Here is a 20,330-nt window from a genome sequence, read left to right on the forward strand (position 1 = left end):
GATTTTCCACCAGCCTCGGAAATCCAGAAAGGGCATTTCTGCTCTGCCTTAGAGGGTCGCAATGAGTCAATCGACTCCAGCAGTTTTAATGTGCTGTCTGTCGCTTAAACAATTTAGCCATTAGCAAAAGACCACTTTGGGTTTTATAATAGTGAAGGACACGGAAATTAAAACAAGTGATGCGTTAGTAATGGAAAAGTACAAGAAGACAGGAGTACAATTAATCTACCTTCCCATCTCGCTCAAACACGGATTTTAGTTAGGCTCGAGGGTCGGCGAGCTTTAACTTGCCCTTGTGCGCAAAAGATGCTCTCGCAGACGTGGTCTCCTGGTGAGTTAGGGCTGTACCGTATTCCGTGGCTGTTTCAGTCCGCTTTCACGGCCTTCAAACACGGTACTCGGGCAAAACGGAGCCCAGCTAAGCTCGAGCCCCATCCGGAATGCCAAGACCGGAAAATAAGCAGGGGCGAGGCCGGGCTCGCTCTTCCTCTGCCGTCCCGCTCGCCACCTCGGCGCCCAGTCGGCTCCGCGCAGGCAGAACTGGGCGCTCGGGCACAGCCTTTCTTTTTCTTGACCGGATGCCGGAACTTAACGATTTCCGGAACCGGACGGTCGGTCAGCCGAATCATCCTTTGCAGGGAAAGCCTGTGCACTATAATTGGGAGAAGGAAGCTGCGTGACACGAAGGGCCTCGCCGGGCCTGACGACCTCCGACACGTCCCGAAATCCTTTGGGGGGGGGGGGGAGGGGGGAGGTGGCCGCGCACGCGCGTTGGAGTCCGCGGGGGCGGGGTCTTAGGCCAGTGTAGCCGGTGGCGACAGTCCGCCAGTCGGTGGGTCCGCCACCGGGCCGCCGAGGCGGGAACCCGGGGGGACAGTGAGGGTCGCCTCGACTTCGAACTCCACGGTGTCGCAGCCTTAGCCACGCGGAAGGAGATGGTGCCCCGGGTGCGGTCGATGGGGGAGAAGCTGAAGCAGCGGCTGCGGCTGGACGTGGGACGCGAGCTCTGCCGCCAGTACCCGCTGTTTTGCTGCCTGCTGGTCTTCCTCAGCGCCGCATCTCTGCTCCTCAACAGGTAACATCAGCTTGGAGCCAGCCGCTCTGAGGTGGGCTCCTTTCCGAAGCTGGAGGCGCCTGGGGCTGGCGCTGCCTCCCGGATTGCGGTGCCGCGGCCCTTGGTGCCCGGCGGAGTGAGCGGCCTCCAGGGACCGGACACCGCTTCGGGCCCGGAAGTGCAGGCGGTGGGGGGAATTAAGAGCCTCCTTAAATCACCTGAACTGCAGGCCCCGAGTTGTACCCTCTTTCGCCTTTTTTAGAAGACCCAGTGTTTGATCGTCGTTTACCCCACCAAAGAAAGGTGGGTCTGTCTGCCTGGCCCAAGTTGAGATTCTACGAGGCTGTACAATCAGATGATGGCGGGGAGGGTTCAAGGTCTTGTTTCTGTCGCAGTTTTGGACCGAATCCCCCCGCACTGGAGCGTTGCACATCTTCGAATCTGAGTCCTGTCCACAGTGCTGTGGACTAAAAGAGAAGGTCGAACAAGCTTGCTGAACCAAAATAGGAAGTAAAAATAGTTCTTATCTCAATACCATTGGCGTATTCCTCAGGAGGTGAATGATGGCAAATAAGAGCTCACATGTATTAAAAAGTTGAGAAGATGTAAAGTTAATTAACATTTTGAAATCAATCATTCTCTCCCCGAAATAAACGTCTAGTGGATTTTCCTATTTCAAGAATGGTAGCCACTAATGAAGCAAGTAGTAGAAAAATTTCAGCTTTTTACCCCAGATTTGTTTGGGGTGGGGAATCAGGCAGTTGTCAGCGACAACATTATATATACTGTTTTCCCTGATCCCCTCCCCTCCTTAGTATTTATTTTGAGGCAGTTGCTTCAAGTATAGCAATGGGAAGCAAGTAGAGGATTAAGAAATTTTGTTTTGCTCTAGGTTAACTACTGTGGCTGAATTCGAGGTGGGTTTCTTCTCTAGCTGCTCTGTTTTCTTGTTAGTTGCTTGTGTGTTGACATAATGGGTTTAAATAATGAGTTGTTTTATTGGTAAGGAGGGTGGAATTGTGCTCTGATTGTAGGAGTGTGGAAGAAGTAGAACCTTTAACAGAGTGGAAGCTAATTGTTAAGTATGTGCTTGCTTTCTGTCATCTGGGAGGTATTCTAGGCTAGACTAACAGGTTTAGTATAGAAGAAATGCAAACTATATGATCCTCCCTCACTTCCCCACCCCAAGGATTCATTCTTAACTCCCTTGGGAACTGGGTCAGTAAGGTAGGATTTTCTGTAGTAGCAATTTGTGCCAGCTCTCTAAGGTCTTTGTTACCATATCATCTAGTGCTCAACAAGGGGGTACTCCCCCCCAAAACAGAATTCTTTTTCAAAGCTATGTATTTAATTTTTTTTAACAAAAGAACCTGTACTCTCTATTACACCTACTACATTCGTCAAATTTGCGATTCCATCCTTGGAAACATTCTTCAAACTCATCTGTTTGGATGGCTGACAGTACCTTCCTTTTCCACAAAACACTGCCCTTTCATATTCTTTGTTCTCGGTTGCAAGGAGCAAGGTCAGGTGAGTCAGTTGTGTGATGCAAGAGAGGCATGCTGATTTTTGCCAAAAACTGGTGCACTGAGATGGCTGCGTGAGTAGGTGCATTGTCGTGGTGTCAAAAACAGTCCCCCTTCTGCCACATCAGGCTTTTTAGGTCGCACGCTGTTACACAATCTTTTCAGAACCTCTAAATAGAAAGCTTGATTAACAATCTGATCAGGTGAAATGCACTAGGAGTCAATATTTTCCTCCGGTCGGGAAGTTGACGTATGTCCAGACCTAGGTGTCATCAGTCAACATTTCACCTTTTTGGAAATGAGAAGCCACTCCCACATTTGAGGTTTTCCCATAGTGCTGTCCTTGAAAGCTGTGTTCAACATCACAACAGTTTCTGCCGCGTTTTTACAGAGCAGGAAACAAAATTTCACAGCCGCACACTGTTCTCTTAAATCAGCCATCAAAAAAACAAAGTTTAAATGAAACTGCTTTCACGAAAAAATTCACTGTGACCAGAGAGAATCCTGATGCCACTGGGTGCACTGACTCAAAGTGAGTTGCCTGATGGTTTGCCTAGCAGGAAAAATGCACGCTATGCAAGCTCCACCCAGTGGAGCTTTTTCCCATTTTTTGGGGTGGGGGTGGGGGCACCACCTCATATGACTGTTCAGAAGTCATATGTACTGTTGTATACACTGTCTGATTTTTACCCTGTATTCATAGTATGCAAAGAAGAAAAAAACAAATGTTTTCAGTGAGTGTCAGGATTTAAAAAAAAAAAGTAAATAGGAAAAAAGATTAATGTGATTTGGGTGAAAGTTTACCGAGTAAATTGGTTTTCCATTCAATAATTTATACATATTTTGATTTGTGACTTTAGTTGCAATCCTCACAGCTTAACAGCCTCGTGTTTATTGTTTCCTTCTTCTCTTTCTCTTCCTGCCGTCTGAGAGTTCTTCCTGGGCACGTGCTGCCCTTCTGATTTGTTATGGTAGGTTATTCTGAGGAGCTCACCTCACAGGACTACCATTTGGCTGAAAGTTGAGTCATGAGGGCGAGTTCAGTTTTGGACCTGAAAGACACCTGAAGTCCATAGTCTTTGCGGTTCTCTATGCGACCAGTAAACCTGGTGTCTTCTCTGATTTGATTTTTGTTCCACACTTAACCCACTACATCCAGGACCTCCTACTGTATCCTCTGCAGAATGGTTGGCAGTAGTAGCTGGGCAACATTAAATCTTCTGGTGTCAGAATCCTGGGGGCTGTTCACATGGTCCATTCCAACTGGTTGTTTCCTTGTGTATTTGGTTGTCTTCACTCTTTGCTCTGGATGGGGTTGAGCGAATTATTTTTACCTGCCTTCTCTTTTATTTCTCTTTTCCATTTGTTGTATTCAGGAAAAGTGATTTAAAAGATTACAAGATATTTTAAAAATATAGTTAACATACACCCCCTCCAGGGGGGAGAACAACAGAAAACGTGTGAAGGGAGTCAGCTGTTGGTAAGATATGAAAATAATAACAACTTATCATCAAGGGGTTATGAGATGAGGTAGGAGAAGAGGAGCAGATACCAAGGGCTCAATAGAAAGTCAATGACTAGAAAAAAAAACGAAAGCAACATACAAATTCGCCTGACACAATCAATATATGGATTGTAACAATAGTTGTAAGAGTCCCAAATAAAATGATCTTTTAATTAAAAAACAAATACAAAAAAAGAGATGGTTAAGTATTTTTTCAGGAAAAGCTTTTGGAAAACAGTGCGTATAGTGAAAATTTTTCATGCAAACATATACTTATGTATGCTTAGACTCTGTGGAAGATTGTTATTCCTATTGGGAATGGGGAGTACATATATTCAAAGATTATATATAAAAAGTTTATTGTAAAAATGGCCTTTTGTGACACAAAGGATCCCTGGTGGCACAATAATTAAAGAATTTGGTGGCCAACCAGGAGGTTGGCTGTTGAAACCCACCAACTGCTCAGTGGGAGAAAGATGTGGAAGTCAAATCAACTTGGTGGCAATGGGTTTCGGCGACATGATAGGATTAGATTAAATGGAAAGATAAACGTATTCAATATTTTTAATAAGTATACAGGCATTTCACCAAGTTTTAGAAATAATCTTAAAATAAATTTTCATTTTAAAATCTTTACTGGTTAGTTTGGAGTTTTGAAGCATTCTGAACTTAGACTATTTCTAGCCTCTGGCCCTCCTTCCTCTATAGTAGTTAGTGGTTCTCAACCTTCCTAATGCCGCAACCCTTTAAGAGAGGTCCTCATGTGGCAAACCCCAACTGTAAAATGATTTTTGTTGCTACCTCATAACTGTAGTTTTTCTACTTTTATGAATATAAATATAATATAAATTATCTGATATGCAGGATGTATTAGGTGACCCCTGTGAAAGGGTTGTTCGACCCCTAAAGGAGTTGCGACCCACAGGTTGAGAACTGCTGCTCTGTAGTCTTGAAGGTTTAACTCTTAACCTCCCTGTCGGTCTAATTATGTCAGTAATTTTATACCCAAAGCGGTACATTGTTTTGTATAAAATGTGTTGTTTTATATTGTAGGCCTGTAATTCTTAAGAAATTGTTCATTTTAATCTCTGTAGTAGACATTCTAGGTATAAACTTTAATACACATAATCATAAAATAATAAATATAAAAATAATATATTTTTTCAATAATGTAATCAAATAAAAAAACACTTCAGTTTTTCAATTAGGGTGCAACATCAAGGGTGCATTCAATAAAAATCCTGGGTGTTAAACATTTGAAACATGGGACTGCACAAAGTCCGATGTCACCATCAGGACAGTGGAAGCTGGTTTCCTCTCGCATTCTCTTTCCATCGCCATCTCGCTTACAGCAACAAACCACACACATCCTTGCAGGAGCTGACTTTTTTCGTTTGGTGGGATATAGTCCATGGAGTGATGACCAGTCAGGCGTTCTGGGTTGAAAACGTCAACAGCGCGACGTCCAGGTCTGTTCACAGCCATTGATGGTGTTTGATAGTTCACAAAGATCCGTTCAGCAACTTTCCAAATGAAGTCAGAATGAACCAAAGGCTTGCCACTCTTTGCTCTGTGCAAAATGTAGGTGTTGCCCAAGCATTGCTCGAGAAGATACCTGAGGATCTTCTTGTAGTATTTCTTTTGCTGTTTCCGCATTGCTGGGTGGAATGTACGTGCTTGGTCGGCTCTGTGGACACCTCCCATGGTTGGTTGTCCTCTGTCACTACTTGTGGCTTCATGACTTCTTCCCCACCTTTCGTGCGCACCATAACAGTTGAGGTACTATGAACTGTGCTCATTTGGCGCTCATCTTTCTTGTCATGCCATCGCAGTGCCATCATCTTGCCTTTCTGCCAGCAAACCATTTCTCCAGTTTTTAGCTGCTTCTTGCCAAACATTGCTGGCATGTCACACAGTTAACCCTGACAGTTCCATAGGCATCGGTTTTGTTTTTATAAGAAACTAAAAAGTTCAGGGAATGTATAAAAGTTGTCAGTTGTAACGCAATAGCCTTGATTTAGCAATGGCTCAATGAGTGTTAGAACAGAAGATGTTGCCATTCCATAGTCGCTGTACTTTGGATTTAATTTTGTGCCTTTTCCAGTGTGTATGACCGAATTCCACATGTAGCCAGTTGACGATTCACAGATCACATAGGATTTTATGCCAAATCGTGTTCTCTTTGATGCAATGTGTTGTATCCGGGTGAGCCGCCCCTTATATTAGACTTTGATATACGCTGATGTCTCTTTCTGGCACATCGGTCTGCTGGAAATTCTTTACAATCATTTGAGATACTTCCCAAATTTTCTTTAGTTTTGGTGCAGGATGAGTAGTTTCATCAAATACTTCATTGTTTGTGAAGTGAAAAATTTCATAATCAGGGAAAATCTGTATTCCGACATGATGGTGCTAAAAAATGGAGTTGCAAGTAATTTATTGGTGGTCCAATACCATTTCCGCAGGGGTTTCCTCACCACTCCCTGGAGTATTATTAGGCCCAGAAATTTCCAAATGTCATCTTTGGTCACTGGTTCCCACTTTCTGCTTCTTGAAAACTCATGAAGCAGAGTAGCGGATTGTTGTTCTTTGTACCGGTTTGTCTCCGTTGCAATTTTTCCGATGACCTCATCGATCAGAAATACTGGTAGGTACGCCACACGTCTACTCTCATACCAGGTGCTCCAGCAAACGGGAATCTTGGGGGAGCTGCCTGATCCCTACTGCAGACAGTAGAGCACTGAGTTTGCACATTGCTGAGTTCAGGTGCAGAATGATCACTGTAGCCACCTGATCAGTGTTAGTGTCAGATGATGAATTTCCCCACGAATCCACTACCGCTCAATTCTGTGAGTAATTCTAAGTCTCTGTTGCTGTCATTTATCTGGTCTAAAACTCCTTTTGTGCTAAAGTGATCCTTTTTTAAAATGCCATGGACAAAATAATTTCCAGGTAAAATTTTTTCCAAATGACAGTAAAAGGGCAGGCAGAGCACTGGAGACTGATCTAGGGACAAATCTGAGGTGATTTGCTTTGATACAGTGTAATCCTCACAGTTACACTGTATCGCTGTTTGTGTGTGTATGTCTCTTTTAGTTGTACAGTTTTGAATTCAGAGGACACCGCTGGACAGCTAGCAGTTAAGAGACCCCTCTGCAGTGTAATCCCGAGTGTGGCTCGGGGTTACCGCTTCTGACAGTTAACATTGACCCCGAGCCACACTTGGGATTCCTGCCAGGGAGGTTAAAGAAATTTCAGGATGTCATTTAGTATATAGTCTTTTCTTTGGAGAAAGAAATAGTTCTGACATTTGGATCATTTAATTCCTTTGTGGGAACAGTAGAGTTGCATACTTGATATATTTTAAAGAATGTATTCTCTTTTACAGTGTTGTTAGGACAAACTAGGAACAGAGCTACAATTAACTATATTTACTTTTCAATCACAATGTTGAGAATTTGAGTATTCTAATAAATCAGGAATGTTTTACCTTGATGCGAATATGCTGTGAAGTGCATTCTAATTGGTTCTGATGCATAGCAACTCTGTACAGCAGAAGGAAGCACGCTACCTCATGCTGTGGCATCCTCACCATTTTTGTTATATCTGAACCCATTGTTGCAGCACTGTGCTAATCTGTCTCATTAGGGCCTCCTTTTTTTCACTGCTCCTCTTCCAAGCATGATGTCCCTGCCTTGGAACTGGACTCTTCTCATCACATGCCTACAGTACATGAGGTGAAGTCTTACCTTTCTTAGAAGCATTCTGGCTGTACTTCTTCCAAAACATTAGGTTTATTCTTCTGGCAAGCCAAAGTACTTTCAGTATTCTTTGCCAACATCATAATTCAAACACATAAATTCCTCAGTTGTCCTTATTTATTTCCCAGCTTTTTCAGGTATATGAGGCAGTTGAAGATGTCATGGCTTGGATCAGGTATATCTTAGTCTTCAAGGTAGCAGCATCTTTACTTTGTTAATAAAAACAAACAGTATAGCATATTCAAACTTCTCTCTGCTTTTGGCCTTCCTATCTCCCTTTTCATTTATAAAAAAAACCTTTTGGATTCATTAGTTACACATGCATAATCAGACCTAATCTTCTCATTTGATCCAATCTGCTAAATTTTATCACATATATACAAACATTAAAGAAAAACAACAAACATCTGTACCATCATGTACAATTTCTTTGTTCTATCCCATTAATGGATTTTTCTTATTTTCAGTTTATACACATATATTTGGGCACACAAATTTTCTAGGTAATAAATGCTTAAGAAGTTTTGGATCAAGCCAAGCATTTGCAATTTGGATATTGACAAGTTACCCTTTAGGAAAAGTGCTTATATTTATCCACATTGTATGGCACTAATTAGGTATGCCATCATGTTGTTCTCAGTACTAGGCAATATTGATATTTTAAATCTTTGTCAGTTAATAAACAAGCGAAAAAGAAACATTTTTCAAAGTATTAGGTTTTGTTTTTTCAGTATTATATTTTACCTAACTATTCTTGTAAAGATATATTCCAGATTCCCTGTGTTTCTTCTCAGTACTACAAATATTTCTGCAGTGAACTTTTTTTTCCTCAATGTATTAGAGTTGCTATGAGTCAGCATTACCTTTCTGTGGAACTGTGTCTGTTACCTTTGAGTAACATATCCTAGAATGAGATTCCCAGGATCATAGGGCTTATGCATAATTGATTTTCTAGACTTGTCAGATGTTTTCTAATGGGGCCATGCTAATGTACACTCCAGTATACAGCTTTTCCTGTCACCTCGCATTTTCATCAACACTTGATAATGTTCTTGTTACTCTGATGGTGAAAACTGATCGCTAATTTTTAAATGGCATCTCTGATTTCTAGTGTGTTTGGCCATCTCATTATATATTTGTGAGCCATTTATTTTTCCTTTTGTGATTTATCTCTGTTGCCATTCCGGTGATGTGGAGTTCAGACTATTTGGGTCCGAATCATGACTCTACCACATTTTAGCTATCTTATTATTGGCAAGGAGGCCTGGTTGTACAGAAGGCTAAGCGTTCCCCTGCTAAACACAAGGTTGGTACTTTGAGTCCATCAGCCACTCAGCAGGAGGAAGATGAAGCTGTTCCAGGGCCATTACTTTGTTTTTTGGCATCCTTATTTGTGGGTGGGTAATGGTATCTAGGTATTCTATCAGTGCAGTGGCTGAAGCTTTGGGCTGTCAACCTAAAGACAGGTGATTTTCTAACTAGTTAGATGCTGACCATTTCTTTCTGGCACAGTGATTGTGTGTTCCCTCCATGATCTGTTGCTGTTTCTTGCATCATTTACCATCCTGTCCATGATGTTGTTAGTAGGTGCTATAGGGTCAGCCCCTACGCAGGAGAAAGAGGAAGCAGTCTACTTCTGTAAGATTGCCAGCCTTGGACACCTTATTTACAGGTTAGCGTCTCGGCAAGAGCCAGTGGTGCTGAAGGAGGAAGTTCAAGTTCCACTGGAGGTATGATCCAAAAAGAAGGTTCAAGTAATTGGACAAAAGTATCAATTAAAATAATACAACAAACTGATGCAGTGCTGGAAAACTCAATTAGTCCATTCCAAGAAATTTGGAAGACAACTCCCTGGCCAGCCAACTGGAAGCGATCCATATTTGGGTCCTATCCAAAGAAAGATGGCCAAACAAAACGTGGAAATTATTAATAAATAATATCATTCATATCACCTGCAAGCACATTTTTGCATATGATAATTAAAAAACAGTTGCATTGGGCAAATCTGCTACATAAGACCTCTTTAAAGTGTGAAGGAGCCAAGATGTCACTGTGAAGACGAAGATGCACCTGATCTGAGACATGGTCTTTTCAACCACTTCATATGCATATGAAAGCTGGACATTGAGTAAGGAAGATTCTAGAAGAGTTAATGCCTTTGAATAATTCTCTTGGTGAAGAATACTTAAAGTAAAAAAAAAAGAATACTTAAAGTTCCATGGATTGCTAAAAAACACAAAAATCTGGCTTAGAATAAGTGCAGTCAACAATGCTTCTTAGTAGGGAGTATGGTAAGACTTCATGTCACATGTTTTAGACATGGTGCCAAGAGGGATCCTTCCCTGAAAAAAAGGACGTCATGCTTGGTAAAGGAGTGAATCAGTGAAACAGAGGAAGACTCTTAAAGAAATTGATTGACACAGAAACTGCAACAGTAGGCTCAAACAACAATTGTGAGGATGGCACCGGACTGAGCATTGTTTTTGTTCTGTTGTGTATAAGGTTGCTATGAATTTTCAGTGACAACTGCACCTACTTTATATTAAGTTGTAATCAATATTGAAGGCTGCAATCTTTGAGTTCTATCAATCAGCAAATGCTTCAAGTCCTCCTCAATTTCAGCAATCAATGCTGTGTTATCTGCATATAAGTCTTCCTATACTCCTGATGCCACATACTTCTTCATATAGCCCAATTTCTTTTATTAGCATCCAGATTGAATAAGAATATTGAGCATACAATCCTGCCACAAACCTGTATTACCTTGTTCTTTTCACACAACTGTGTCTTGATCCATGTGCAAGTTACGCATGAATACAACTAAGTGATCTGGAATTTCCATTCTTCTCAGACTATTCATAGTTTTTATAATTCACATAGTCAAGTAACTTTGCATAGTTGATAACACACAAGGAAATATCTTTCTGATATTCTCTGCTCTCAGCCAAGAGTCATCTGATGTCGGTAATGATATCTCTAGTTCCATGTCCTCCTCTGAATCTGGCCTGAATTTCTGGAAACTCCCTGTCAGTGTACTGTTGCAACTATTGTTAAATGCAAGCAAAATTTTATTTGCTTGTGACATCAATGATAATGTCCTGTTAAACAGAAAATATTGAAATTGTCAAGGATTTTATCTTTATGGATCCACATTCAATGCTCCTGGAAGCAGTGGCCTCTAGAGATTAGACAACACGTTGTACTGGGTAAATCTGTAGCCAAAGGTCCCCTTAAAGCAGTGAAAATCGAAGTTACCATTTTGAGGATTAAGGAACACCTGACCCAAACCATAGTATTTTCAATGGCCTCATATACATGTGACAGTTGGAACCTGAATAAGGAAGACAGAAAGAACAATCAGTGCATACAGTTATGGTGCTGGTTGAAGGATATTGAAAGAACTGTGGACTGCCAAGAGAACAAACAAATGGGTCTTGTAAGAAATGCAGCCAGAATGCTCCTTAGAAGCAAGGATGCTGAGATGTCATCTCCTGTACTTTGGATGTGTTATTAGGAGGGACTAGTCCTTGGAAAAGGACATCATGCTTGGAGAAGTAGGGAAACAACAAAGAAGACCCTCAACAAGATGGATTGACAGTGTGGCAGCAATAATGGGATTGAACATAGCAACCATTGAGGACCAGTCAGCGTTTTGTTGTTTATAAGGTCACGCTGAGTCAGACTGGATGGCATCTTAATAGCACAATGGTTGCTAACAGCAACAACAGAATTTAAGGAGCCCGGATGGCACTATCGTAAACAACACACTAGCAACCTTGCAGGATGAAGATGTGTTTCCCTAAAGGAATTCCTTCTATTCCCTATAAGGGAATGCTATCTTAGAGAGTCACTATGAGTTGGAATTAATTTGATTGCCACAGGTTTTGATATACTAGTATCTCCCTCAACATTGTATGGTTGAAATGAGTTGATTATGTACAGGACTGGGTAATGAATATAGTAGATTTTTATTATTTTTTTGAGGGAATGCGCCCTCGTTGATTTTTGGAATTTGAATATTAACCTCTCTGGCAGTAATCCCAGATGTGGCTCAGGGTAAATGTTAACTGTGTATTAAAGTTTATCATACCTGGAATGTCTACTAGAGAGATTAAAATGAGTAATTTCTTAAGAATCACAGGCTTACAATATACAACAAATTTTACAAAAACAATGTACCACTTTGGGTATAAAATTACTGACATAATTAGACTCCCAGGGAGGTTATTAAAAATTTTTTAAAATTTATTTTATTAAAAAAATATTTTTCAAAACCATTTTATTGGGAGCTAATACAGATATCATTCCATAATTCAGTCACATACAGTTGTTACCACAATTATTCCTTATTTTAGAAGATGGAGATACATTTTTATGTGTTTGTGGTGCTTAAATGGAAAATTCATAATTTTTATGTTGGCTAATGCTCTTAGTGAATATGCGGTGGACTCCTAACCATAAGGTCAGTAGTTCTAAGCCACCGGCTACTCTAGGGAGAAATATGGGGCTTTCTACTCTTGTAAAGATTTACAGTCTGGGAAATCCACAGGGGCAGTGCTACCCTGTCCTATAGGGTCTTTATTAGTTGGCATTGATTCATTGACAGTGAGTTTGGCTTTGAGAGTAGTAGAGGGTGTGAATTGGGCCACACTCTTAGTTTAATGGTTATCTTGGGTCCAGTTATTTGTCATGGATGTAAGGAGTAATAGGCTACAGTTGCAGAGAAAAGCTGCTTCTGAAGTGACTTGGGGAAAAAACAGCTGAACTGAGATTAATAGGAGGCCAATGCATTACTGGAAACATCCTGCCCGAGGCTCCTATCATACGTGCATAAATGGAATACAGTCCAGGGGTGGAGAATGGATTTTTATATTTGGGTGAAGGGTTATATGTTAATTTGATTACACAATTGATACTCAAAGGAACTCACACCAAATGACTTTCCCTGCATGCTTCTGGTAAGATGAGGAGAGGGGGAGATGCTGATAAGATTTGCCTGTGAGTAATTGTGAAAAGGATTCCCTGCAGCGCCATCCTGCAGAGTATAAAATGCGCCCTCTGAGAAAGTAGGGTTTGAGCTCATCACCGGCAAGAACATCGAGTGGAGGGTGTGTATCTTCTGGATCCACCATCTGGCTTACCTCTGCCTGACCTTCGGATATTGGATTGAACACCACCCACCACCGTGTGAGACATTTTCTCAAACTTTCATGAGTTTCTGTGGGACACTGCAGCCATTCGAAGAACCCAGAAACCTGAGGAAATATACTAAAGAGAGGAGGGAGAGGCATGGGGGGGGGGGGGAGGCGCAGATTAGTATCTTGGAAGTGTTGGAGATTTGAGATTTCTTTAATTTCCAACTCCTTGGAACTAGTTTGATATTAATTATTGCAAAAGAAACATATGAAATGATTTACTGTGTGTTTTGTCATGTCACCTACTGTTGATGCAGACACAGTGGCTCTGTAAGTCAGACTAGAACTACCCGGTAGGGTTTCCGGGGTTGTGATCTTTTATTTCTCTCCTTCAGTAGCTGCATTTTAAGGATCAAACTGCATCTTGAGGTTATTTTGAGTATCAGTACAGAGACATTATGAACAAGGCAGTCTTAATGTATAAGACATCTTAATGTACATTCCCCAATTCTAAAATGACATATAGGTTCAATTCTTTGATAAAGTCCAGTGACTTAGGAGCTTTACACTTGGAGGCAAATTTTTCTTAAGAGGATATCAAGTATCAGTAACTTCAAATGTTGGTAATGTTGATGACTGTTCAATTAATTCACAACTTAGTACCTCACACTTGTTGTTAGGTGTCACCAAGTTGGTTCCAACTTGTAGTTGGAAAACTATGCAAAACAGAATGAAACACTGCCTGGTCCAGCGCCATCCTCCCAATTGTTCTTAAGCCAGACATTGTTGCAGCTCCCCTGTCAACCCATCTTTCCAAACTTGGCTCTAAGGAATGGTCATACATCTTCCAAGACAGATAGATGGATTCAGCAGTCAGTGGTCCTTCATGTTCTTCTCCAGCAGCACGATTCAAATGCATCTATTCTTCAGTTTTTCCTAATTCAGTGTCTGACTTTCACATGCATATGAAACAATTGAGTATGCCATAGCCAGGGTCAGGCGCACCCTTAGTTCTCAAAGTAACCTCCTTCCTTTTCACCATTTTAGAGAGGGCTTGAACAGAAGATTTACCTAATGCAATGCATCTTTTGATTTCTCAGTGCTGCTTCATGAGCATTGATTATGGAGCCAAGCAAGACAAAATCCTTGACAGCTTTGACTTATTTTTCCATTTATCCAGATGTTAACTATGGGTCCAGTTGTGAGGAATTCGGTCTTCTTTACATTAAATTTTAATCCATACTGAAGGCTGCAATCCTTGATCTTCATCAGCTAGTGCTTCAAGTCCTCACTTTCAGCAATAAAGGTTGTGTCATCTGCACACTACAGATTGTAGTAAGCCTTCCTCCAATCCTGATCCCACACTCTTCTGCATATAAGCCAACTTCTCGTATTTTGAGCTGAGCATACAAATTGGATCGGTATGGAGAGTGGCTGCAAACCTGGTGCATACCTTTCTTGCAGTCTCCCCTTATGCTGATCCACAGGAGCACAATGAGCTGTTCTGGAATTCCCACTCTCAAGGTTTACCCGTCGTTTACTATGATCGGCATAGTCGAACACAGTCACATAGTCTTAAAACACGAGTAAACACCATTCTCCTTTACACAGGGCAGACTCAGATGTCCAACCTTCCACAGCACTTTAACAAACTTATCAGGAAAACTGGACTACCATGACCAAAGGTGTTACAGAATGTACAAAGTTCTGACAAGAGAGCAATGATGAGGTAACGGTTTAAGACACTATTCTGCTAAAAAACAGCATGGAAAAAGAATAAGATGAAGTGGGATTTCCTCCTGCAGAATGTTTCTAGTCCTACTAAAACTCTTGCTTTTACAAAATAATTGATAAAAAACATTCCTTTGGATGTACAAGAAAGGACGGACAGGGTCCTTTGAATAAATACTCATTAACTAGATTTAGCGGCCTTTGCGTCTCCATTTCCAGCAGGGAAATCTTTAGTTTTCTTGGTTAGCTGCTAAAGTCTGTGTCTATGTGTTCCTCTTTCGCCTTTTGCTTGTACTTTCCCCGCAGAAGGTTTATCCTTTTCTGCTGCCTTTTTTTTACTTCATCTCTACTTTTGCAGATGTGGTTTTGTTGACTACCTCTGATGTCCTCTTGGGCCCCTCCTTCTTTGCTCCTTCAGCTGAGGCTGCTCCTCCGCGGGGAGCAAGGTGCGGTGGATCATCACTCGAACACTCTACGCCACCCACAGCTCTTTCTGCCGCCGTCTCTTGGGTCTCTGCACCCAGGGAATGGCGGGAGGCGGTGGCAGAGACTGCTCTCACGTCCCCCCACTTTGTTTAAATCTCACTGGGAGGTCAGCAGTTTCAAACCACCAGCTGCTCCATGGGAGGCAAAAGAGAAGATTATCTGTCCCATAAAAAACTGTCGCCTCAGAAACCCACAGGGGCAGTTTTTCTGAATCAGAACCGACTTGATGGCAGTTTGTTTGTTCTGAAGAGGTGTGGTAGTTATATAATCATTTTGAGAGGATTAAGAGTCAATTTGAGAGGATTAAGAGTAGACTAAATAGGGATTGTGTCTAATTCAGTTATTTGTCACTCATTGTCATTGAGTCCATTCTGACTCAGAAGACCTGCAGACTAGGGTAGAATTGCTCCCATGTGTTTTCAAGACTGTTAACTATTTCTGGGAGTAGAAAGCCTCTTTATTTTCTTCATGGAGCTGGCTGGTAGATTTGAACTGCTGACCTTACAGATAGCATCCCAACAGAACCCATTAAGCCACCAGTGCTCCTTTAGTTCTCTTCTCTTTCAAAGGGAATAATCTATACTTAACCAATTCCATCTTAAACTTAAGCCTAGATTAGGCTTTTGCCTGGTTGACCAGTTTAGAAGTTTCTCAGTTTGCTTTTTATTGACAAATATTTGATCATGTTCATCCCTATTAAAGTATCTTCTTCTTTTTCAACTTGTCAGTTTTTGTGATTTGCCCTTTGTTTTTCTTTTAACTTTTCTTATTACAAGATTCCTTTTGCAGATTTCTCTTCTCTGCTTATTTTTAATTTTCCTTTGTGTTTCCTTTTACTCTGTAGTCTCTCTTTTAGCCAGATCAGTGATCCTTATGCTGATGATTCCCAAATCTTTATCCTTAAGCCCATATTCTCTCCAATTTTCTAGACTCCCTAAGATTTAGCTGCATATAAAACCCCTCTGCCTAGCTATCTTGAGATACTGTCTAAAAGAACGGATTTGTTTCCCTTGCCTTACTAGTCACTTCTGGGCAACTATTTAATCTGTTTAATTCTTCCAGATTTCTCTAAAAAAAGTCATTCTATCTCTACAATTCCTTCTTAGTATTGGCCAGCATTGATTATGGCAACAACTTTCTACTTAGCCTGTTTCTAGTCTGGGTCCTTTTCTTTATGGTAGCCCCAAGTGGTCTTCCAATGATGCAGTGAAATAGTACTAGTATATCCTGCTTTCCGAAACTTTGCCTTACGCCACTTCACTTTTCTTAAAGACCCACCTTAGTGCCTGTGGTTGCTCTCACTGGAAGCGGCAGCATGCACCCTGAGGGGGCAAGCTCTTCCTCTGGGAACTATGCTGTACATAATACCTCCAGTATATAGGCTGTGCGTCCTATGCGTCTTGCTTTTCCTCTATATCGTTAGTGTTATTTTAGGTTTTAAGCGTTATGTGACCTGGCTGGTTACTTTTTGGAGGTGGGAACACAAAACCTTTCCTTGTGTGGCATCTGCTGCCTCGCATCTCTCCCATTGGGCTTGTGAAAGATTCCGTAGGAACACTCTCCTTCAAATGGAAGGGCAAACCTACACCCTTCTCCATCTACATGCTCTTAAAACTGAAAAATTGTCAGTGTCTCCAAGTTATTACTTAGGGCTCTTGATGGGAGATGACTCGGCAAAGAAATGAATTATCGAGAAGCTATGTATGCGTACAAAGAACTGCGGGGTAGCTGGACCTCAGGGGCGTGTGGAACCAGGATCTGGGATATCTCTAATATGTTCTTCACTTTCCCGTTTTCCCTCTGTCCACTGGCCTCATTATCTTCCCTCCACGGCTTCTTTCAAGTGCTGGAGCACATGGCTGCCAGTGTTAGTAGAGCTTCACATTCTTCCTCCTGTAAGAACTGAGGCCCTGGTCCCATCTCGCTCATGGAGGCACCCTGTTCTGAGTGCACCCCACCTCTCAGATCTGTTGGTAACCCATTCCAGGACCATTCAGCTGTCACCAACAGGTGGAGGTTCTGTGATGGAAGGTCCATCCTGGGTTTTATGCCCCCTCTTAGTTTAGTTTCTCTTGTGAGGGAGATAGAACCTGAAGAAGACAAGAGCTTCTCTTCCCACTTGAACCTCCCTGTTAGAGTCAAGAAGAAGATAGACTTCACGGGGCATGCAAATTATTAACCATCTAGTGCAGTTATTTTAGAAATAAAGGCCGTTTCACTTTGCAAGTAGTGTGGGGTAGTAAAAATGACTGTGCGAGCTGCAGTTATGTGAAGTGATCTTGGTAATTAATGAGAAATGATAGTGGTTTTGTGATCTTTAAAGATTTTTGCCAAACATTAGAAACTGCCTTAACTTGATGTTGGTTGATATAAATGGAAGGGTAAATGAAATGTATTTACTTAGTACACTGTAATTAGAAACATTCAAAACATTGATGACTAAAGTGTTATTTTTAAAAGTGATCAAGAGTAATTTAGATGGTTCTTGCCATCTCATCCGGTAAGTTAGGATATGGAGCACGTATTTTTTCTAGGTGTAGGTTGTGCCTTTAAGTTCAGATCAGTTTCCAACATTTTATCCAGTGTCATAAAAGATGTGTTCTGTCTCACACAGCATGCCCTCCTTTCCCTATACTCTCCTTTTCTTCTGGGTTCTCCGATTTATTGCAGGAGCCGCATGAAACACACAAATGATGCTCATGGTTGTGGCATTTATTAGGGAAGTTAACAGGTTACAATTCAGTTGAGAAATGCCCAGTATATTGTTCAGTCAAGACACATTACAAAGTTCTTTTGGGATGCTAAATGCCCACAGGGCATGCCACTCAGCTGTAAGCCTGTGGGGTCGGCAAACTCAGGGTCCCCAATTAAGTGACCAGAGGCATTCCACTCTACAAGCCAGCCTCACTCCACTTTACTTGCTCTGTGGGCTGGGAAGGTCACTGCTTTGTCTCCCGCTCTGATTTCTGTTTCTCCTGCTGCTGTTCCTGTCACTCTCATCTAGATCAAAGGATGGTCCATGGTCCGTCCAGCAGATTTGCTCCACTCATGTTAATTGCAGTGAGAATCCTTCTTCTGCTTCTGAGCTGGCTCACTTGATACCCAGCAGAATGGCAATCAGTGTATCTTGTTAACAAGTACCCACAACTGAATCCTATCAGTATCTTCCTCCACTTCCCATTACGAAAAGGTCGTTGGGGAGTAGTGGGGTGGTGGTACAGAGACTGTGCTAGAAGAGCCACATTAAATAATTCACTGCCCTGCACATATCTTTAATATGAAAAATTAGTTTTTTAATATGAAAAATTTTGCTGGTGTCATTTCCTTGGGAACATTTTCATCCTTTTAATCACAAACACTTTCATAACTTATACCAAGAAATGCCCTTTACCAGCTTCTGTCTATAGTCCTTTAATGTCCTCATCCCTAAAATTAGCCATTTTTTCCATAATTTCATTTACACTTGTAACATGGTCACTTTTTATTTCTTTCTTACACTTTCATATTTGTAGGTTAGTTCCTCGTTAAAAGTTTAATTTTTTTTAAATGCCACACCAGCTTGCCCTGGGGAGATAAGGAGGTGATGCACTGAAATAAGGAGGTGATGCACTGAACGTTTTGCTGTCTGTGTGTGGACTGAATAACAGGTTTGTAGTGACTGATTGCTGACTGGGTGAAATTTGAACCGTGTTGTTGAATGACTAGTATTATTTAATAAAGCCATGGTAACCAAAATTCATGCTTGTTTGAACTGTGTAGTACAAGGACTGCTTGTATTGGGACTTCTTAATATATGTCACAAAGTCATTTATCTTTGCTTCCTTTTTGAGATTCATTTCAAGACCACTTCTTCCTTGAACTATTCTGTGATCCAGGGGTGGGTTTCCCAATAAGGAAGATATACATAGGCTTGCTAATGCTAATTTACTAATCTGGTGTGGATAACTTCTCCTGGGTCTCCTTGATGTGGTGAAAAGCAGACACAGCTGTTCACTAAAGATTAGTAAGCAGGCATTAGGAGGCCAGTGCTCACCTGAATGGGTAGGTGCTGTGTCCTTCTCATGAACTGTAGAGTGACAAGAGAGAGATGCCAGCCATACCTGAAAGCAAAATCTTGGATGTGAAAAAAAAATTAAATTGGTCACTGTAGATTGTCTGTAGTAAGAACACACATGCCTGTGTTTACTTTGCTTGTTGGGAAAACGAACATTACTTGGTTCTTAGTCCAAGTGGTTCTCCCATGTTGGAATTCCTTTGCCTCCTTCTCACTCCCCCATCCCTCTGCTCTGCCCTCTTCTCCTGGCTTACTCCTATCTACTCTGCACGTTTTCCAACAGGGATTCCGTTCTCGGGAAAAAGACTCTTCTGTTTTTTCCAGATTTGGGCGAAGTGCTTTCCCTGAGGTGTTACTTTCTCTGAACATAAATTCACGCTGTAGTGACATGTCTTCGTCCAGCAGGCAAGGTTCTGCTTTAGTGAATGAGCATTACTGGAAATGTCCTCTCGCCAACCCTCATTGTTTGCGTAAATAATGTTCATTCACTTCAGTTTTTAATCTGCACAAGTCAACAATCCATGTCTTTTAGTTTAAAAAGCTGTCCTATATATGAATACTTTCCTTTTGTCAATTCTATACTATTGACTAAATTAACAATACTATGAGTAGAATTACCATATGCTCCATGGGGATTATTTATAATGTTGCCCAATAAAATGATAATGTTATCTCTGAAGTGGACCAGGGACACATATAAACTGTAGCTATAAATTTGAACTTGCATTTAATAGTAAGCTCCAATCAAAGAAAAATTAGTTCTTATGATATGCCTTCATGAAGAAATCACTCAAGATTTGGGTCCTATAGCAAAGTGTGGTGAAGAAATCAGATGGTGACTGGCCATCAGAAAGAATAGCATCTGGGATCTTAAAGGTTTGTATTAAAACAAGGGACCTATCTAAGTGAGGTGTCAGCTAACTCTGAACCAACCAGCATTAATCAAAGGATTAACAATAAGATCCAAGATCAGAAAAGGAGACTTATCAGAGTTTAAATTATGTGTACTCCGTGTACAGAAAGCTGTGGATGACAGTGAAAGCTGCAAATCCATTTAGAGAACTCTCCATGGACGAGAT

The 20,330-nt window shown here is 41.3% G+C and overlaps 1 protein-coding gene across 4 annotated transcripts in view; it reads left to right on the forward strand.

The window, feature by feature from the left end:
- Positions 1-786: 786 nt before the first annotated feature.
- SNX14 (sorting nexin 14) overlaps positions 787-20,330 on the forward strand; it is a 97,270-nt gene continuing 77,726 nt past the window's right edge. For 2 of the 4 annotated variants that reach the window (XM_075554810.1, XM_075554811.1), the window contains exon 1: positions 789-1,075. In XM_075554810.1, coding sequence (XP_075410925.1) covers positions 936-1,075 — 140 coding nt within the window. In that variant the 5' untranslated portion in view covers positions 789-935. Of the gene's footprint in view, positions 1,076-20,330 lie in introns of all 4 variants that reach the window. The other 2 variants (XM_075554812.1, XM_075554809.1) reach the window with 2 other exon arrangements.

This window comes from Tenrec ecaudatus, chromosome 7 (assembly GCF_050624435.1).
Source record: "Tenrec ecaudatus isolate mTenEca1 chromosome 7, mTenEca1.hap1, whole genome shotgun sequence".
NCBI lineage: Eukaryota > Metazoa > Chordata > Mammalia > Afrosoricida > Tenrecidae > Tenrec > Tenrec ecaudatus.